The sequence below is a fragment of the Amphibalanus amphitrite genome, unplaced genomic scaffold (assembly GCF_019059575.1).
Source record: "Amphibalanus amphitrite isolate SeventyFive unplaced genomic scaffold, NRLGWU_Aamphi_draft 000116F_arrow, whole genome shotgun sequence".
In the NCBI taxonomy this organism is placed as follows: Eukaryota; Metazoa; Arthropoda; class Thecostraca; order Balanomorpha; family Balanidae; genus Amphibalanus; species Amphibalanus amphitrite.
In genome coordinates, this window is record NW_024881611.1 from 966112 (window position 1) to 986529 (window position 20418).

General features: G+C 52.4%; 2 protein-coding genes across 7 annotated transcripts in view; both read right to left on the reverse strand.

Annotated features, from left to right (window-relative positions):
* Positions 1 to 66: 66 nt before the first annotated feature.
* On the reverse strand, positions 67 to 12894 carry LOC122381239 (vacuolar protein sorting-associated protein 16 homolog). Of its 2 annotated transcripts, none has more exons than XM_043365195.1 (19): positions 12832 to 12894; positions 11466 to 11601; positions 10987 to 11155; positions 10512 to 10637; positions 10079 to 10223; positions 9674 to 9792; positions 9138 to 9313; positions 8614 to 8776; positions 8193 to 8276; positions 7836 to 7961; positions 7380 to 7507; positions 6456 to 6735; positions 3128 to 3289; positions 2707 to 2859; positions 2340 to 2453; positions 1930 to 2063; positions 1484 to 1580; positions 1174 to 1277; positions 67 to 937 (listed from the first exon to the last, which is right to left on the reverse strand). In XM_043365195.1, exons 2-19 carry the CDS (start codon positions 11516 to 11518, stop codon positions 799 to 801), a joined length of 2472 nt encoding a protein of 823 aa, XP_043221130.1. In that variant the 5' UTR covers positions 11519 to 11601; positions 12832 to 12894; the 3' UTR covers positions 67 to 798. The 2 variants fall into 2 exon arrangements, with proteins under 2 accessions (XP_043221130.1, XP_043221129.1); XM_043365194.1 differs by having other exon boundaries at positions 12788 to 12841.
* A 498-nt stretch (positions 12895 to 13392) lies between these two features.
* LOC122381244 (SLIT-ROBO Rho GTPase-activating protein 3-like) overlaps positions 13393 to 20418 on the reverse strand; it is a 67393-nt gene continuing 60367 nt past the window's right edge. For 3 of the 5 annotated variants that reach the window (XM_043365205.1, XM_043365206.1, XM_043365202.1), the window contains 6 exons: positions 18879 to 18984; positions 18286 to 18581; positions 17450 to 17494; positions 16237 to 16417; positions 15662 to 15839; positions 13393 to 15129 (listed from right to left, as the gene is read on the reverse strand). In XM_043365205.1, coding sequence (XP_043221140.1) covers positions 13783 to 15129; positions 15662 to 15839; positions 16237 to 16417; positions 17450 to 17494; positions 18286 to 18581; positions 18879 to 18984 — 2153 coding nt within the window. In that variant the 3' untranslated portion in view covers positions 13393 to 13782. The remainder of the gene's footprint in view (positions 15130 to 15661; positions 15840 to 16236; positions 16418 to 17449; positions 17495 to 18285; positions 18582 to 18878; positions 18985 to 20418) is intronic. The other 2 variants (XM_043365203.1, XM_043365204.1) reach the window with 2 other exon arrangements.

Here is a 20418-nt window from a genome sequence, read left to right on the forward strand (position 1 = left end):
TTCTAATTATTGTTTGGGCGGCGCGCAAAGCTCCGAATCCCGCATCAGCTAAAATAAAGTGCTTTGTAAACTGTAATATGTATATTATGCATTGTTGACTCGTATACTTTGCCAGTATTTAAACATTATTAATATATTGTGCAGCACAAATAAATGAAAGCAAAACAGTCCCGCAGTTGCCCACTAGCACGATTACACAGTACACGCTATGAGCCTGTCATGGGTATGTAGATAAGCAAATCAATAAAGCCGCAGTACACAGCCCTTACATGGAATAGTCTGTGCATGGTAACCGAATAGGTGCAACTATCCATTACCATTCTGGTGTAACCCACTAAACAAAGCCATCACATAAGGCTGCAGCAGCTTTACAAAACACGATATAGAGCACACCGCACTATCCTGTAATGACATAGCCACAGCCAAGAGCAGCGCCAGCTCACATAATTGGGCAGACCAGGTAGCACTCAGCTCCATCGAGTCCAGGTTGGGTCCACGAGCTCCCACTTGGAAACTATACAGCAGGCAGGATCGGCCACCGAGCCCAGTCAGCAACACCACAGCCCGCCCGATATCGCTGCACCGTCTACAAATATCTCCACCGTACAAATTTACGCGGCTTGGACAGCACAGCATATTCATCCTCCCGTGTCCGGCTCGATCCGTGGAGTCCCTACACCACCAGCTGCGCCGCTTGACTAGGGTCTGAGTGTCTGCCGGAACTATAGGGACTGGAGTGCCGCCAGAACTATAGGGTTTCAGCGTCCGCCGGGATGAGGGTTTTAGCGTCCGCCGCGACTAGGGTTTGAGCGTCTGCCGGTACTGGCCGATCTGCTGCAGCACTGACCGGTTGTTGGGACCACACAGACCCTCCACATACGCCAGCGCGTCGCGGTCGCGCTGCTCGAACGCGATCCGGGCCGCGTCCTCCAGCAGCCTGCAACGGGCGGACGGCGTCAATGAACCGGAGTGGTGGCCCCACTGACGAACGCGTAGGAATTAGCGAGTCGATTCTATGAGATGTTAGGGGGGGGGGGGTGAGAGTTCCATTTGAGCGGTTTCATCTAAGATTCAGCCCAGCTGGGATTACGCGTGTGATGTTTTTCCTTGGGTGTTAATCGGTACACGTGACAACTACGGACAATTAATCTGAACAAGAGTAAAACAGCTTACCCGGCCTTGGCGTAGTATTTGACTTTGTTTTCGTCGTTGACGCGGGGCAGATACTTTTTGGCCTCGACAAGACTGCCGTGCTCCAGACACGCGTCCACGAACGGCTGTAACGAGAAGATCCACTGGATGTCAGAGGTCTGTCGGCAATAATACCCAAATATGATATGAGATTGCAAGACACAAAGATCTTTTCTCCAGTTTTCCCTGGGCAGACAGGGAGCTGACACAAGCAGCTGATAAAAGAGCTAAAATCCGTCTGGCCTTATTTAGCAAAAATAAACAAAATAGCCTCGGTGAATTTTCAGCTCACCTCGTAACCGACGGGCGACTTTTTGCTCTTGGCGAATTTCTCCAGTTCGGCCCACTGCTCTCCCTCCGCCAGCGCAAGCAGCTTGGTCCACCAGAACCTGAGCCACATGCGTCATCGATCAATGAAGGAACTCAATTGACATCAATTCACTGTAACGTTCTACTCAAGCTTGACTATAACGTAATTAGCTGAGCAGACGGTACCAAGTTCTTTTGACAAGAACCATTTTACAACATTCACGTCACGATGGCTCGCCTCGAGCTCACTTACGTACGTACCATTTGTCTTATATTTTGTACTGTACTCGCCACGTACCGTTTGTCTGACATTTTGTTCTGGACACGTACCGTTTGTCGGAGATTTTGTACTGGACACGTACCGTTTGTCTGATATTGCGTACTCGCCACGTCGTACCGTTTGTCTGATATTTTGTACTGGACACGCACCGTTTGTCGGAGATTTTGTACTCGTTGCGCAGGCTGTCGGCCAGTTTGTGTCGGTCGGATAGGATCAGCTGTTTGATGGTGTCTTGTAGAGACAAGCCGACGTACTCCCGGTTACAGCTCTCCTCCAGACTCGACTGCAAAACAGACACCGATGTTGGTAATCTGTTGATGAAGCTTTAAATACAGTCATCGAGTTAATCGTTCTGCTTTTTCTTTCAATACATAAGGTCTACTTGACTTGATACGACAAAAAGATGTCTAATAGACGCATCAATCATTTTCTTCGGGCATTGTTTCCATACTTTTTTCTAGTTAGCTGTCATAAACTCATATACCCTTTAGGAACAGCCATGACCCTAAGACGTGCTTCTCTGGGTGTCAGTAACAATCAGATAGCTACTGTATCTCACCTGGTATTTCAGGAGCTTGTGCTGGTCCTCGGTCTGTGTGGCCCAGAACTCGTTCTTGGCCTTCTTGTAGCAGTCCTGGGCGGCCACCAGATGCGATATCCTCAGATCCACGCGCTGTGAACGGTAACAGATCAACGTTTCGAAACATTGCACCCACAAGGGGAGCGAAACCCACAGCCAGCAGCTGCCCAAAATGCAATAATATGTCTGTCGCCAGCACACGACCCTAGTTACCCGAGTTCCCATTTGCAGAGCCTCGTCAACCACGGCACCCAAAGGATCTGATAATTCACACACGCACCCAAAGGAATCGCCCCTACCCTGTTTTAGCTCGAAAACCCGCTGACCCCTTAATCTCACCACTCACCGTCTCTTTGTACGACTCGGCGATGCGCAGGCGCGCCTGTCCCTCAAAGTCGTCCTCCTGAATGAGTCCGTCGCGCACCAGCTCGGTCTGACCGCGGCTCCGCAGGTACTTCATGTAGAGGGACTGCATCAGTGGGTAGTTGCGGATGAGCATCTGTCGAAACAGGCGGGACGAACCTAATAGTACGCGGCAAGAGTACCAGCAGAGGGTGTTGTGCTGGCATAACTTGGCATAACTGGGTGCTGGCAAGGGTGCTGGTTAATCCGTGTTGGGGATGGTCAATAAGAGCTCAACAGGAGCTTAGACGGAACTCCCAACAGCTAAACGTCAACACATCAGTCGAATACTATGGACGCCGAACTACCACGCACCGCCTGCCGTAGCGATCTATCAGGCGTTGAGCCGCAGCATTAGACCTCACCTGGAACTCTGCCCGTCCGCGGGCGTCCCTGAGCTGCAGGAGTGCAGAATGCGCCAGGTCCGGGTCGCCTGAGTCGGCGGCCCGCTTCAGAGCCTCGTCACACATGTTGAGGTCGATTAGCAGCGGTACGGTGCGCCGCGCCTGCTGCTCCATCGCCAGCAGCTGGGGAGAGGGGGCAGACCGGTGTCAGAAGGGGCTAAATGATATCAGAGCTTATAAGTCTCTACGTCCCTGACACTCACTCCGCTTTCTATAATGAAATTTTGCTTCGCGCAACAATTAATAGTCTCAACACGTCCCAGGTTAAAGATGAACAAATGTACATGTCCAAAACAAAGACTGTGCTTTATATGATTTGCGAATACCCGGCCATCATTCACCAAAGATAAGGACGAATTCAGTAAAACACACCACAAAATGTACAGGTCTCGCGGGTTTTAAGCGTAGGTTTTGCCTTTCCGGCTATATCTTTTTCGTCTTCAGCTTTGTAGGCTTGAAGATGTGACCGATTTATTCGTTTAACTCCCTTTCATGATCATGGAAAAAGGTTTGATTGTATGCCGGCTAGTTTCGGAGAAATTAAAGGAAAACCTCAAAATTCGCCGTTTGGGGCATTCTGACCGCGGCTTCCCTGCAGTCGCCTATGACTACAGTGGCGCCACCCGACGAGTAGGAGGCTGAAACACAGAGGCATGAATGAATCCAGCGCGTGGTGAACGGTGGATAGAGGCGGGACTCGGCAGAGGCTATCACTGCGGCCCGCGCAGGGCGTCCTTGGACAGCGGGCGAGCCTTCGGGCGGTGAGGCCAGAGGTCACGACAGCCAGGCTCTGTTTGGCATGAAGGGAGGGGAGGCACTCGCCTCAGCCAACTCAGCCGGTTTGGTGGTAGTGGTGGTGGTGTGGGGGGGGGGAGGCGGCAGGCGAGAGGGGCTAGAACAAACGGGTCACGGGATGAAATAGAATGGAAATGTAGTGCCATGGTCAACTTACAATATTGTTTACCTTATCATTTATTAACATTACGAAAGAACCCACCATATTAAATTGAGAAATATACTACAGGAAATGTTATTTTTCGATGTTACCGTTTACTTTTAATGGAAACCCTACTTCTTATTAGGGGTGATAAAATGAGCCCCTCTCCTCGTTTTTTCCTGAATAACTCTGGTAAATAGTGGCGGATAGCAGCGAAGCGTTCAGTGCCGTAAGTTATTTTTCTCACCATAAGTAAATAAATACCCATGCGGTCAGGAGCCAGGATAAGTTCAGGCCATCTGCAATTAAAAGTTTACACCTACCCTGAAAATTTCATGACCCTGACCAAAATGACCTTTGGTCTGTGACCAGTTTTTAGAGCCCATTACAGGCCAGAATGGGCATGCGGCGTGTCAGGTCTCATTAACCGTTCGTTTCTAGACTTGTGATTAGAAACGTCCCAACATATGAAATTGTGTTTGGTCCCTTGTGTCTTATTTGGCCGGGACCAGCGCAGGAACTTGGCCGGTGCCTTCAGGGCTGCTTAACTACAAATTTGCCGATCTGCTGAGCGCAGGGACACGATCTATCCAGGTTGAAAACCATTCGGAATGACATTGCGGCACAGCTAATCTTCAAGGTTTCCGCGACTCTAGAATATCTGCTGTTTAGCTGCCGGTTTCTGGTCACATTACCTAAAGGCGAGGTCACTAGCGATGGAAATGGAAACACGTTGAACAGGCTAGTGAGAAGGATTCAGAGAAGATGAGAAGCAATTTCAAAGTTCTCTATCTGGTCGTGTAGAGGAAAGACGGCGCTACAAAACTGCAAACTGGGATTTTCAAACTTGTGAGATTTTGACCCCCCAAATAAAAAAAATTGGTCTGTTACAAAATAGCAAAAACCCCAAACGTTTTTCGAATTAAAAAAAGGAATATAATAGAACAAACATGGAATATAATTAAAGAACATGCAATATAATAGTCCCTGATTTCTTCGATCTACCTAACAAATTGTAGATCGATACCTCCTTTTTTTGGCCAAGTTTTAGCGAAAAAAAACTTCGAAATTGGTGACGTCAATTTTTAACTCAATTTTTAGCAATTCTAGACCACGTAGCGCAAAACAAAGACCACCACATTAGCCTTATTTTTTAACCATAAGTAAATAAATACCCATGCGGTCAGGAGCCAGGATAAGTTCAGGCCATCTGCAATTAAAAGTTTACACCTACCCTGAAAATTGCATGACCCTGACCAAAGCTGCGTGACGAGCTGCATCGAATCGATACCAATTTTATGCAAAAATATCAAATTAAAAAATTTGACCAAATTTGACCTGACCTTTACCTGACCTTCACCAGAACATAACCTAAACTGGCCCCAAAGGCTGCCTGACCCACATAATCGCATTTGTCATGTAAAATGAACCAGAAAACATGCATCACATAATAGTTATTTTCATATTGTGACCCTCAGTGACCTGACCTCTGTGACCTGACCTGGTATCAGTGACCCCAAATTACAAAATATGTGTTTGACGAACAATTCCCCATCGAAAATTGTCATTCATCGATTCCTTATCGATTAATGGCATGCATTTTACTCGATTTTAAAACATATTTCTTGAAATGCCTGTAAACGGTGAAAATTCGACATTTGACCTGACCTGTGACGTCATCGGTTTGACTGAGGTCAATGAAATTGAGCCAAAAGGTATTTCCTCGTTGGGACCATCCAACACAGTTTGCTGCTTGTCGCTATTTTGCGTGGTTCTCGAGATCTTTGAGGGGGGCAAATCCCCCCCCCCCCATGGGACCGATGCTTGGTAGACCTTAACGGGGCGCGGGTTAAATGACAGAACTGTTCCCAAGAAATAACATTGCAGTCGTCTCCCGGCCTCGGCTAAAACGTTGGACGACTACCTATGAATCGGCACGCTGCCGGCTCACCCCGCCCGCCGCTGGCTACGGGTGGCCTTTACCGTTCAATGCCGATTGGCCAACGGCCGAGGTCGTGCGCTGGTCAGCACGCAGAGAGGACGGGACGCGGTAGTGCACATTGTGAGTGACCTCTGACCTTTCCCCGTCCCCTGGCCGCATGCCGTGTCGCCGGCCCAGACGACAGAAACCGGTTCTAGCCTCTACGCAGGCTGCCACTCTGACCCTTCCCTCCCCACTTTACTATGTGCCGTAGTACGCACTCGCGAGTAACTGGGCGGAGCGAATGGTCACCGATACAGAGGCGGAACTGGTTGCCCTCCCGCTCGCCGAGCCACCTACCGCTAAAACCCGCGAGACCTGTACACCTGAGCCGCGTCCCCCTCCCCTGTCGCCCCGCAGCCCTCCCTCACCTGTATGGCAGTGCCGCGCTTCCCGGCCGCGATGGCCGTCTTGGCCACGTCGGCGAACGATATTCCCGACTGGGAGCCGAGCCGGTCGGCGATCTGTCGCGCCACCGCCTGTCCCTCGCCGTCCGAGCTGACCACCAGGTGTTTGGCCCAGGCCTCGAGCACCCGGCGCTGGTCGGCGTGTGGTGCCGGCTGCAGCTGGCGGCACACGCGCAGCGCCAGAAAGTGCAGCCTGCGCCGCATCAGCCGGTCCAGCAGCGCCGGCACCGGCATCTGACGCAGTCTGACGCAGGGAGACGGAGGGGGGGGGGGGTGAACTGAGGGCAGGGAGTTGCATTGACAGCCATAGTACGATACAGTCACATCCTTGACGGTTTGTGTTGCAGTGTCCAGTAAACACGATAGATTCAATGGACCGAACCTGCATAGACCTGCTTTGTCATTCAATTTAACCTCGGATAAATGTTAGCTGTCGGAAGATTCATTTTGTCCTCCCGGACTACCAAGAAGCGTACAACGAGAGAATGGCCGAAGAAAGACTGTCACTACATTTTTCATCTCACAGTGAGTTGATCACAGTCCCATATCCCTGTCTCACTACTCATTGTCCCATGGTGAGTGGCATGCCGTGACTGTGGTGCCTCAGTGAGTTGAGCACGTCCCTCTATCCGTCTCACTACTCACTGTCCCATGGTGAGTGGCATGCCGTGACTGTGGTGTCTTAGTGAGTTGAGCACAGTCCCCTATCCCTGTCTCACTACTCACTGTCCCATGGTGAGTGGCATGCCGTGACTGTGGTGCCTCAGTGAGTTGAGCACGTCCCTCTATCCCTGTCTCACTACTCACTGTCCCATGGTGAGTGGCATGCCGTGGCTGTGGTGCCTCAGTGAGTTGAGCACGTCCCTCTATCCCTGTCTCACTACTCACTGTCCCATGGTGAGCGGCATGCCGTGGCTGTGGTGCCTCAGTGAGTTGAGCACGCGCAGGTAGCGGCACGTCGACACGAACAGCTCCGGATCCAGCTCAGACACGAAACTCTTGCCGTACTGCGCCGCCTGCAAACGATACAACGAGTGAACTGAGGAAGTGTTTAGATCATTGAACTGCTAGAATGCACATTGCACAGGCACTTCAGTTTGGAATTCAGTAAGAAGCACAAACAGAACAGAGCACCAGAGTTGCTGCAATAGCATTCATATTTATGGCCATGGACATCCAAAAGCAAAAGTTTAACAGGCGTATCGTAGTTCATCTATCAAATCAACAAAAAGAGTAATACCGAGGAATCTGCAATGACTGGAATTCAGTAGAGCGTGTTACGCTGCTACTCGACACAGAAGGGCAAAGGAAAACACAACCCAGTACTATGCGTGCTTTACTGACCCTGAGCAGGAGTTTCTGAACCTGCGGGTTGTGCTCGTGGCCGGCCGCCTCGATACAGGAGGTGACCGCCTGGTTCAGCCGGGTCAGAATCATCCGCAGATACTCGTCCGCCAGATGGCTCCGCTTCTGCTCGGGAACAGGTAAAGCCGGTGGTCAGAAACATGAGCACCAAAAGCCGGTGTCAGCTGCAGGATTTCTTGACGTACCATAGCCTGTGCATTCAACTATCTAGTATCGATCGAAGACCAAAATGATATTCGAGCTGTAAATGTAAGAAGTGAGCATTGACCGATGACAAAACACGTCCTTACAGGGCCTCTGTTAACCGGCGAGTGCTGGGAGGGTAGTTTCACTGACCTCATACTCGCGGTGTGTCTCCACCAGGACGGCTGCCGGGTCCATGGAACCGATACGGAACACAGCCACTGAGTCGCTCCACACCTGGGAAATGGGAAGACGGTGTAATGAACAGATAAAATAAACCCGTCCTGAACACTGCCACTGACTGCTCCACACCAGGAAATATTCAGGAGATTGCATCAACGTCCAACATCGGCCGATACGGAACATGACCACTGAGTTGCTCTATACCTGCACAGAGCCCACAGGGGACTGGAGATGGAAAAGCAATCCGCAAATACCCTCCACAGAAAAAAATGCACGTGGTTACCTACGGCATTGGTACTTACGACAGCCGAAGACACGAGCCGTTTGCTAACATTTACCAGCTTCAAGGTGAGCATAAATTTTAGTCATTCCCTGCCGCAGCGGCGCGCACCTGTTCGATGAGCTCGTGGCTGTAGGGTGTCACCAGTCGGATGCAGTCACACTCGGCACACAGCTGGCCGGGCACGTCCAGGCCGTATTTGATGGTCTCCCCGCGCCGGTTCACCACCAGAAGACTGCTGTTCCAGTAGCCCACCACCGCGTACGAGCCGCACCTGGGCGCGCATCGACGGCATGGTGGTGACGGGACAAATGATATTCGGCGACGAGGTTGATTGTGATTGTATCGATACAGAGCGCCCGAACTGCAGACTGGTCACCCGACAGCATTCAGCTGCTTGTCGGATAGACGTCAATATGCATAACAGAGGGTCCATGGGTCCATAAAATATGCACACAGCTTCTTGCTTTACATCTAAGTAATGAATCCATCTTAGCCATAGATTAGCAGAACCAGTGTCACTAGCAGCTGGTTGCATTGAGAGGATTGGACGATAAATGAACGCTCTCTGAACGGTCAGTTAGTCACTCCCTCACTCTAACACCCTCCCCTCCCTAGACCTCATCATCACTGACCACTGGAGTTGTTTGGCCGGCTGGCGGGCGCCTGTGTCCACTGTGCAGAACGTCTGACGCAGGTCCAGTGACGTCAGCACCAGGTGACCCGAGTCAGTCAGCGCCGCCAGCAGGTCCCCGGCGCGGTTCGTCACTAGCTGCGTGACCCGCTGCGCCGCCGCCGGCAGAGTTATCGCCTGAAAAGGCGGGGAGGTGAGTTACAGGCGACTAATGTAATCAGGATGAGGAGCGGGGCGAAATTAACGAGACGTATGCGAGCAGTATATCGAGCCAGAACGACCTAACGGGAGGGTGGAACTAGGCACAGCCGGGAAACTAGGCACAATCATTGAAAAATGAACACGACGCGTACAATAACTGACAAGCCAATAAAATAATGTCAAGAATTGAGTGTGGTAAGGCCAGTAGCTGTTTGGGATGGCAGCTGTTCGCCAAAGAAGTTATAGCTCATAAAACAGATGAGTTTTAGCTGCAGGCACTGCATTATTTCCCGTCCCATGTAATTCACATCTGACCATCTCTCATCACACACTCACCAGCGGCTGAGCCTTGGAGTCTGCCTCCAGAAGTGAGACCTCCAGTCCCTTGGCCACCAGCACTGCTGAGCGGTACCGGTCGGCCGTGGTCACCCAGCAGCTCGGAGGTCCGCTGCCACCTACCGGACAGACACCGAACTAAAAACACCGACGGCCGAATACACCGTCGCTGCCACATGCTTCAACCGGCTGACAGCACCAAGAGAGAATGTCTTCGATTTTACTAGAAATTTACGATAGGTAATCCAAGTTGACTTTGACACAAGTAAAATAAAACCATGTATTCATAGCTCGCATTTGCAACGATACTTATCACAAAGTACTGCATAGCTGAGCTGACCAATGTACCCATCTTCCTCATTCGGCCACGCTTTCACTCTACCCCTCGACCTCAACTACACGTACCGGGTGCGTCGGGCAGTTTTTTGACGAGCGGCTGTTCCAGCGATGTGGTCATGTAGAAGCGCTGGTTGCGGCACAGCACCGCCAGTCCGGTGCCCTGGTGACTGAGGAACACGGACGCAGACTCCACCGTGAACTTTTTCACCTCCTGCGGACGGCGGCCGACAGATCAAACGGTCAGGCGAGGCATGGAGCGTCATGGGAAATACACTAGTGAGGCAAAATGAAGCAGCAGACAAGTCAACACGAAGAACACACAAACAAGCGCAAAAAATGTTATCATCACCATAGCACCGTCTTCGAACGCAATGCATAAACTTCAATTTTATTTTTAGCTAGGTGGCGTTTTAGCCAAAATTCTTGTTTAAATCAGAGTTAAAATGTGAATTCAAAAACGATCACTGAGAGTGTCACCGAGGCTGATCTCCCTACGGACCTGTCCGAGGCTGAGTGAGCGCTCCATCTTTCCGAACATGTCGTAAACGGAGACCTGACCGGCCGCGTCCACCAGCACCAGGCGCTCGTCGTCACTCCAGCCGGCGCCGGCCAGCTGACCATTCCACTGCGGGCAGAGGGGTCTCTGGGGTCATCTCCGGCTGTGGTCCGTCATGGACCGCGACTGATCATGAACCCTCACTTTCTCTCCGATGACATTTTACAGCTCATAGAGGTGAAAAGGTTGAGATGAAGCATCGCCAAATGTTTCTTCAGAATAGCTCGGGATAATACCTACAATGTAAAATCATGGATCAGGAATACTTCATCCATGGTACAATTATGTAGGACGTACATGGCAAATTCGGAAAACAGAGACAAGCAGCGTCCAGCACTGAGGAAGATATGCGTCTAGACTTTAAAAAATGTGCTTAGCAGCCCCACCCCATCTACCACACCATGCTGCCCTGACTGACCTTGGCCAATCCGAGGCTCTCGCCGGCGCCGTTGTAGATCATGATGGGCACGGCAGAGTTGGAGACGTCGCGGCAGACAGCGATCGGCCCACCGGAGCTGGCCACACAGACCAGCGTGCGCTCCGTCCAGTCGCACTCGGCCCACGACATGGGGTACAGCTCGTGACGCCTGGGGACGATGGGACAGTGGACAGGAGTCACTGGCACTGCAGCTGACCAGGGCCAGAGGATATAGAATGTGAGGATCTTCACACATTTATGAAGAAGCAACATATAGAAGTTACAATGCATTTTGCAGTGCAAAACTTATTATTGTAAGATATATCAGTTGCAAATTGCAAGTCACAATTTTACCTAGAAAATAGCAGGTTTGGATACTGAAAATCGTTGAATAAGCGTTTAACACTTATGAACTTTATAAACTTATGTAAAAATCGAAAAGAAGAATGTCAGCCAGTCCCTGATAGAAGCAACCTTACCTGAAGAAAGTGTCATCGTTTATTGGAGTCCAGTCTGATGTATATAAAGCCATGATAGTCCTGAACTTTTCTCTGATATTTGCAGCCTTTCACTTTTAGTGACAATCACTTCTATTCAGTAGATGAATCCAGTGAGCTGAAAAATTGTTATATTAAACATTTTAATGGATAAAATGTGCATTGTGTGTGGTGCAGTCAGCAGTTCTGTGCCAAGTTTAACTAAGCTTAATAAATCAAAAGATGTCAACTATACATATCGTTCCAAACTAAAAATGAGTGTAAACAGGCATGCAATTTAAAAGATTACCATGTGAGCCTTCAGCCGCTGCCCGCCAGGCTAAAAAATCGAAATCAGTTATGATGGTGACTGTATGATCAACTTGCTCAAATTAACTTCTGCTCGTCCCTCATAATAGGCATGAACTGCTCACATTATTACTTATCAGTTATCATGGGCCCATTGCGGTAGTGTGAGAGAGATGAGCATGGCCGATGAGAGGGCCAGAAAATCACCACTCTGCCGCTCCAAGCAGTCAAATGCCAACAATTTATCAGGTAGGTTTGACACAGCTAAAAGGCTGCATTGAAAGAATCTGAGTTTGTTGCATTCTGCACTCAGCATCATTGGTGAATGAGATGCGCTCAGCTTTCGTGTGGATTTTTTGTACTCTCAGTGAGATTACTCTTTGGTGCAGATTTTCCGGCTACGTTTGAAGGGTTGGTGCGGATTTTCAGCTTGGGTCGGTGCGCCTCATCGACCTGTGAGCCTCACTTTGCAGACTGGCTGTGCACCACAGTCCACACATAGCGTTGAAGGTATTGGTGCGGAATTAGTCTTGGCCTTTCAGTAACCAGCGTTGCAAGGGTCTGGGCAGTGGGCGATGTTTCCATGGAAACCCAATAGAGCACTAGGCGTAGCACGCTATAAAGCAGTGCCATGAAACAGGGTCTACACCTTTGAAGGCGCAATTTCAAAAAGGTAAAGATCGAATTCAAAACGTTCACATGCATTTCAATTTTGAACGTAAGCTTTTTAAATTTAGCCTTTAACTTTTTGAAAATGCGCCTTAAAGGTGTAAATAACCACAAAATAAATGAGAAACATTTGAGCGTTTAAATTCAATTCAATGAATTTTGCAAGCAGCTACGCAAAGTTAATTCACACAATGACACAACAGTTCAATGAAAGCAAACCCATAGAAAAACACTTAGGTAGTTCGTATATAAATATATAAAACGAACTCATCTACATGACAGAGGATAGATCAACAGAAAATGCAGAAAATAAAATGAAAAAGTAAGTAATCCACCCAAGGTAGTACAATATTGATTGATATAAATCCCGATAAATCCGATATAAATTCACCTAAGCTATAAGCGGCGGGCGCAGCGCATATTCACTGCGTCCTATTTGACGCAGGTGCGTCACATTTGCATCCACTGTGTCCTACCAAATTCAAAGACTTCTTTCTCTGGATATTGTTCCGGTGACGGTGTTCGTTTATTCCCCTGGAGCTTGGTGCGGAGTCTTGCGTATTGCGTTGAGATCGTTTACATTTGCCAGCGAACATGTGTCTTATGAAACTGATCAATGCAAGCGTTATATCATGGAACTTACGATGCGGTCCATCCACTACTCGACTAGAACGCACCGTCCTTCGAACGGCACCCACCGACCGGTGACCACCCTCGCCACCACACGAGATCGCCTACCAACCCTACTCGACCGGCTGGTCGCTGTCAGTTATTTATCACTCGAATACTTCACTCTCGCCCATTTCCTTCCCATTATCAAGTTATTTCCAAATACGCAAATTTTGGAGACCAGTCCATCGACCCCACGATTCCGCCCCCTCCCACCCCGCCCAGCCTCTTCACCGGCCCGATCGTCCGCCCTCCCTTCGCTTCCCCTACAAACACCACAGGGTTGATGACATGCCGTTTTATTTTCCACTGAATGACGCCTACGCTACGGACATGACTGCGGCGCATATCACCCAGCGCGGGTCGGCCGAGACCCAGTATCAAAACGGTCAGACGCAGAAAGTGGTCGGGAAGCACTCGCCGAGTATATGGCTGGATATACTTGACTGAAAACTAGCTCTCTGTCCCTCTCTGTCAGGCTTCCCTCACTCCCGGCCTCTATATTCACAAATGTACACAGTACATGCGCGCACCTCAGTATATAAATGACTCAACAGGGCGCAGGGCCAGGTCGGCACAGCGCGCGCCAACATATTTGGCGCCCCCGCGCGGGCGCGCGCCAGCACACAGCGGATAAACAACAACACGCGGCGCATATTCAGTCAGAAACACATTATGCGTCAGTCAGTTTCTTCAGCATTTCGGGCGACAGTTTGGGCTTCTGCGCCACCTGGGGCTTGACCTTGACCCTGGGTTTGAACGAGCTGACCCCGGCGGGCACCACGGGCGGCTCGACGGGCACGGCCCCGGGCGGCGGCGCCAGGGCCGACTCGCGCTCGGTGCCGCCGGCGGCCTGCCGCGCCGTGCCCGGCGACGTGTGGCCGCTGCGGCGCAGTGTGCACTGGTTCTGGCGCGCGAACGTCTCGGCGGCCGTGCTGGCGGCGTCGGGCGGCGAGCCGCGCGCCGGCCGCTGCGACTCGGGCGGCAGATCCATCACCAGGTCGGGCGTGTGCTTCGGTCCGCGCTGCCGCACCGCCAGCGGCGCCGGGGACACGGACGACGCCGACGAGCCGGACGACTCGCCGGAGGAGGTGCGCTCGCGCGGCCCGCCGGCCGACAGCGTCTCCCAGAGGGCGCGCCGCGAGCGCACACTGGCCGACGAGTCTGGCAGCGGCGGCGGCTGGCGGCGCGACTCCCAGGCGGCGCAGACGGGCGCGCGGCCGCCGCGGCCCGCCGCCGCCTGCTCGGCCCTCTCCGGAGAGGAACCGGCCGTGACGGCGGCGTCCCCGGACAGCTCAGCGGCGCGCAGCGTCTCCGTGACCAGCTCGATCTGACGCATGGCCTGGTCGAGCTCGCCGGTGCCCGTCTCCGGGTCCGGGTCATCCGAGTGTCCCAGGTCGGAGGTGGACAGACCAGAGGGAGTGTCCGTGGTGCCGGACACCCCCGACAGTGACAGGTCCGCAGACAGGTCACCCGACTGGCCGCTGCCGTGACCCGAGGTCACCGACATGTCGCCCGCACTGGGACTGTCCCCGGCAGCCGGCGTCACCGGCAGGTCGTCCACCGGTGTGCCCGGCTGTGGCGCGGCTGGTCCCACGGTCTCCGGCGTCTCCTCCTGAGCGGGGCCTTCCTCCTCGGCCGGCACCACTGCCACCTCCGTCACGGCTCCGAACGTGTGCTCCTGCTGCTGCTCTGGTGACGGCTCGGCGCCGGCCGCTACCTTCACGGTCACCTCGCCAGAGGTCACGGTGACTTCCTCAGCCGGCGCGGCAGCGGCGGCGTCCTCCTCTCCGTTGGTCTCGGCGGCTGGAGCGTCGGCTGGGGCCGGGTCGGCGGCCGCAGGGTCGGCGTGGCCGGGCCGTCCGGCGCCGGAGCCTCCGGAGCTGACCGAGTGCTGGAGCGCCGGCCGCGACGGACGGCGCCCGGCCGCCGGCGGCAGCGACAGCGAGGCGGCCAGGGGCAGCGGAGGGGACGGGTCGGCCGGGGGAAGGGTGCCGCCCCGGACCGGCCGCCGCACGCCCTACGGTGGGTTAGAGACGCGTCACCATCCGGCACCGGCACACGGCATCTCAGGTCAGGTACACACACGCCACTCAGCGGCAAAATATCACATCAGTATCAGTGTAAAACCCCTCTCGCCGATGCAGCGGTCACGCTGCATCGGCAGCAAACGTCGAACTCGTTGCATTAGCGATAAAATAGCTCTCCCCAGCCTGCATTGCGGTAGCGCAAGGCAGTAAGTAGCATTACACACCCCAGCGTCTCACGATTAAAAAACAGCCGCGCTCTGGTGCAAAAATAGCAGGCGGCTACGCAGATCAAAGGCCACAGATCGTGCAAAAGGCACATCTCCCGAGAAGGGGACCCAGAGATATAGAGAAAACCCTCCATGCAGCCGTTACGACAGAACAGAACCCAAAAGAACAGAACAGCACCGAGCAGACAGACACAGAGCCGGACCGGACCGGGGCGGTGGGGTGGGGTGGGGCGGGTGACGGTGGGGCTGGGCTGAACAGAGGACGGACGGCCGACTACACGTGGGTCTCGGTTACCTCTGGGGGCGGCTCGGCGACGTCGGGCGGCTCCGGGGCCGGCCCGGAGCCCGTGGAGGACGGGGTGGACGGGGGCGCGGGGGTGGACGCGGCCGCCGGCACCGCCGACGGACACTCGCTCGACACGGAGGCTCGCGGCTGGCTGCTCGAGTCAGACATGCTGCTGCGGTCCTCGTCCCTGCCGGAGGAGCCAGTGTCAGTCACCTGACGGGGGATAGTCGCGGTCACAGCGGCAACACGGGACCCAGCTGGGGTCCACACACTACGGACGCTAATTGGTCAAAACCACAGAAAAAAGCGCCGATTAGCATTTTGGCATGACCGCAACTATCGTAATCTTGCAAATATCCATTATCCATTTATCTTTAGATCGGCGGTCAAGCCCTTTCTAAGAAGGATAAACTACGTTGCGGCATATTTGCAGACAATGCCAGCAGCAATAGATAAACTCGAAACATCAGCTCGTATACAAAACAAACACACGAACTGAGATAACACCACATTTACCCAGCTATCATTTAAAACTCAACACCATATTTATCACCCGTACGACGCATCCATCCCCGCCCGCCCACCTGATTTTGAGCATGATGTATTTGTCGGGTACCAGGCCGTCCCGGCCTCGGAAGTGCCCTCGCCACCAGTCAGAGGACACCTGACGGTACAGTGTCAGCACGTCCCCGCAGTGGAAGCTGAGCTCGCGCGGCGACCGGGCTGTGAAGTCGAACTGCGCTACCGCCTCCAGCTGCTCGCTCTCTGCGGGAGAGGTGGGGTGGGTCAGAGGGCGGTCAGGTGGCCAGTGGATGGGTAAGTGGATAGGTGGGTTAGTGGGTGGAAAGATGGGTGAGACGGTGGACGGATGGGTATGCCATGTGGATGGTTCAGCAGTGAAACGAGAAGTCAAGATAGGCACTAGGCAGACTAACTTACATTTTGTAACGGACTACGGAGATTACGCGTGTTGTTTTATGTAGAACCCTTGGTAGAACCTAGCATGCCACATCTGGTCGCGGCACATCACTTTTCATAGTCGGCCGCGAGCAGCCGCGATCTCCCACCACACAAAACGGGACCCGGGCCGGTATTAAAACAAGATACAGCCGTCTGCACTTGAACCATTTCCATTTGGTACATGAGTCGGCACATCCAATTTGACGGGATGCTCTCCACAGCGGACGTATGGGGCACTGAGGGACAGGGAATGTTCCCCAACTGCGGGAGAGGTGGGGTGTAAACCTCTAGCACGGACCCAGGCCAGACTTCATCAACAGAACGGACTTGTACACACAATATGGTGCAGCACAGTTACATTTTTAAAAAAAATGTCTAGGAAATGCTAGCCTGCTTTTGTAAATTTCCATACCCCGTTTGTTTTAGAAATGAAGTACCCATCATAGTAAGTGAACAAAATTCGCCGTCATCATTACGATTTTCGATGGATATTATGATAATATAAAAAGTGCCAAAGGACAAACCTGAGGCATACATATCGTACTGTCACCGTCGCCTGCGGTTTGTCGATCACAGCTCTACCACAGAAATTGAACACCACAGTCTGTGGTAAGGTGGTGTTTCACTTGAGCGTCAGCTCGGGTTACAAGTGGCGTGATCGTTGGACTACAAACGTATCAGCTGAGCCGTGGTCGGGGGTACTTTTTAAGAACAACAGCCAGACTGATAAAGGAGACTAGCTTCTGCGATTATCGTTGAGATAGTTAATGTCAACAACCTCATGTTCAATGTACACATACACATTACAAAGTAGACACTACACAGACGTATACTTACTTCCGAAGATCTGCAAGCTTATGTCCCTTTCTTTTAAAACGGAATCTGAAAACAAAACGCGGCAACATAAGAACTAGCGAGCACACAAAACGAAAGCAGGCAGCGTCAATAGCTCAGCTGAACAACAAACAAAACGCAAGGCGCTAGAACTAGCAGAGCGTTAGCAAAACGCGGAGACTGCACAAAACCAAAATAGAAAAACACATGCCAGCTAAGGGGTGGAATCATCCGAATATTTATGGTGGTTAAATAAACAGAGGACGCCTTATATTTCTTTCTGCGATGCCTCCTATCTGGTATATTTGAACAAGACCGTATGTTTGACTTGAAGACTGAACGGAATGTCTAACGCAAGACATACGAAGGTCTGAATTATACAGGGAGATGAAGCTAATATGTGCAAATTCTGCTGGTATACACAGTACACACAAATGGTAATCGAGGTCATACTTATTAGTGAAAACCTACCAATATATTATAGAACGTTAATAACACACCAACCGGACCCAATCTCGTAAGTGCACCATATGCAAATTAGCATCTGAAATCTTGGCAGCAACTTCACTCACATACTGACTCGCTTGAGTCACCAGCTGCTGCCACCCGTACCGAACTAGTTAGGCCATAGACCACTATATATGTATCTATATGGTTAGGCTCATCCATTCCCCCACTCTGCTCCGTCAGTGACACTGGCTAGTCGGCCGTGACCCAGATAAACCCGTGACCCCTGCCCGTCCGTGACCTTATCTCCCCCATCCCGCGACCCCGACTGACCATCCGCGACCCCTGCCCGTCCGTGACCCGACCTCTCCCAGCCCGTGACCCCAACTGACCGTCCTCCGAGGGCAGCTCCAGGTCCGGGTCGTCCACGGTGCTGGCGATCTCCGACGGCGCCTCGCCGATGTCCTCCTGCTCGTCCAGGCCCTTGCTGATGTACTTCTCGTAGACTGGGCCGCCGTCGCGAGGGAAGATCTCCTCGTGACAGAGGATGATGTGCTTCATCAGCTCGTTCACCAGGTTCTGGTACTGCACCTGGTCCTTGTCCTCGGGAATGGGCAGCAGCGTCGGCCCGAAGCAGATGGCTAAGTTGTAGGGCTCCATCATGTTCTCGTCACTGAACTCAGACAGGCTTAAAGACAGAGAAAAAACAGCGATAAGCAGAATCAAACATCCGTTTTACTCGAGCAGTAGCGTGTTTGTGTAGGAAACTGAAAGAAACTGAAGTGAACAAGAAAAACACCTAACTGTGGTTAAACACACTATGTCATCATGAGTATCAAATAAAAGAAATACCATTAGAAAGAACATAGCACAGTATGGCCAACAAAGGCAACCACGTTTGTTGCGGCTTTAGGGTGTGTCGACTGCATGCATAATTCTCACGGAAATTACCATAAAAACGGAACACGGAAGTTTCGTCACTCACTGGTTGAGGAACGCGAACAGGTAGCGCATGACGACAAAGACTGGCCGAGGTAGCGAGGCGACCACCTCCCGGATCCGCGCCGTCATCTCATCGGCGCTGCGCAGCTCTGCCAATCAGCGAGGGGAAGACATCCATCAGCCAATCAGAGCGCACAGAGACAGTCAGTCAGCCAATCACCGAACGGGTTGTTAAATGTTGAGTTACACAGGCTACAAATCACGGCATAAATGAACAGCAAGCTACCAGTGGTATTGAAGCTCACGACGAAAAACAAATGACCTCCAGAGAAAGGCTGGAGCATTTATCTGCAAGACAAATTATCCAGCATTCTTTATGAGACATGAGCTGGCGATTTGGTTAATAAGGCCCAGGGTAACCAGTCATTAAGTCTTGTATATTAGTAGCATGGATCAGCCAACTGCATGCCAACAAATTATCCTTGAGCGGGCTTAAACAGAACAAACAGCTGTTATAAACGTGAACGGGAAACCGGGGAACTAATACGGCTGTTTTGTCCGGCTCAACCCACTGTTATACAAATATCTGGACAAGCACACAGTCGCTGTGTCGTTTACTTGCACACGAATGTCAGTGCAAGTCATGGTGTATATCCACGAAAAGCTCAGTGGAATTAGTGCGAGACGCAAACACAAAGCGGAGCCGGCCGGCAGACTTCACAGAATTAGCCACACACTGGCTTGGACCGGCCCCTGGACAGATCCCGTCGCTCGGCTGATTCCACGGAATCACTCGGCCGTTTGCGAGCTCCATCCCGCAGTGGTGTGTGATAACACCGAACTAATGACCGGCTGTGCGCCGCCCCCGGCCGTGTGTTTACAGTATCCGGGCTCCCCGCGGACCCCCGGGCCCGGCTGGCCGGCCGAGCGCGCCGCTGGGCGCCGGCGGCTGGTTATATCGGTTAGGACAGCACACGCCCCAGCCCACACGTCTCACTATAGTTGGGCGCCTCTAGCACGCAGCGCGGGATGACCACATTGGCGCTGTCGTACATGGCCCGTCTCAGCGGAGACGTCAGACCCTCTGCGGGCGGACCAGCGCAGCTCAGCACGGGGACACGCGGGCCCAGTGCCGCCCCGGGCCCCGGCAACAGCGACCCAACATCCACCATCCCAAACACTGGCCGTACAAACACAGCACTCGTATCTAACACCCAGCACCGAACTGAAACATCCGGTACATTAGCAACCAGACACCCAGCAAGACAACCTGCACTCATGCCAAATACCAGACACACCCTACAACCACACCCTGCAGTCTGCATCCCCCAGCTGCGCCAAGCACCCAGCACAGCAGTCAACCATAGACACCCACCACCAAAAGTCAGACACCCGCGGGTATCCTAGCACCCCACAGACACCCAGCATCTCTAGCTCCAGCGTTCCAAGCTCCGCCGCTCAGAGATAGCCCGAAGGCCAGCCGCCCGTCAGCCCCTGACGCGCGGCAGTCGACCGACACAGCTAGAGGCTCACAAAAATGGCAAACTGGTAGGTACTAAGGAAACAATTTCACAGTTGGTACA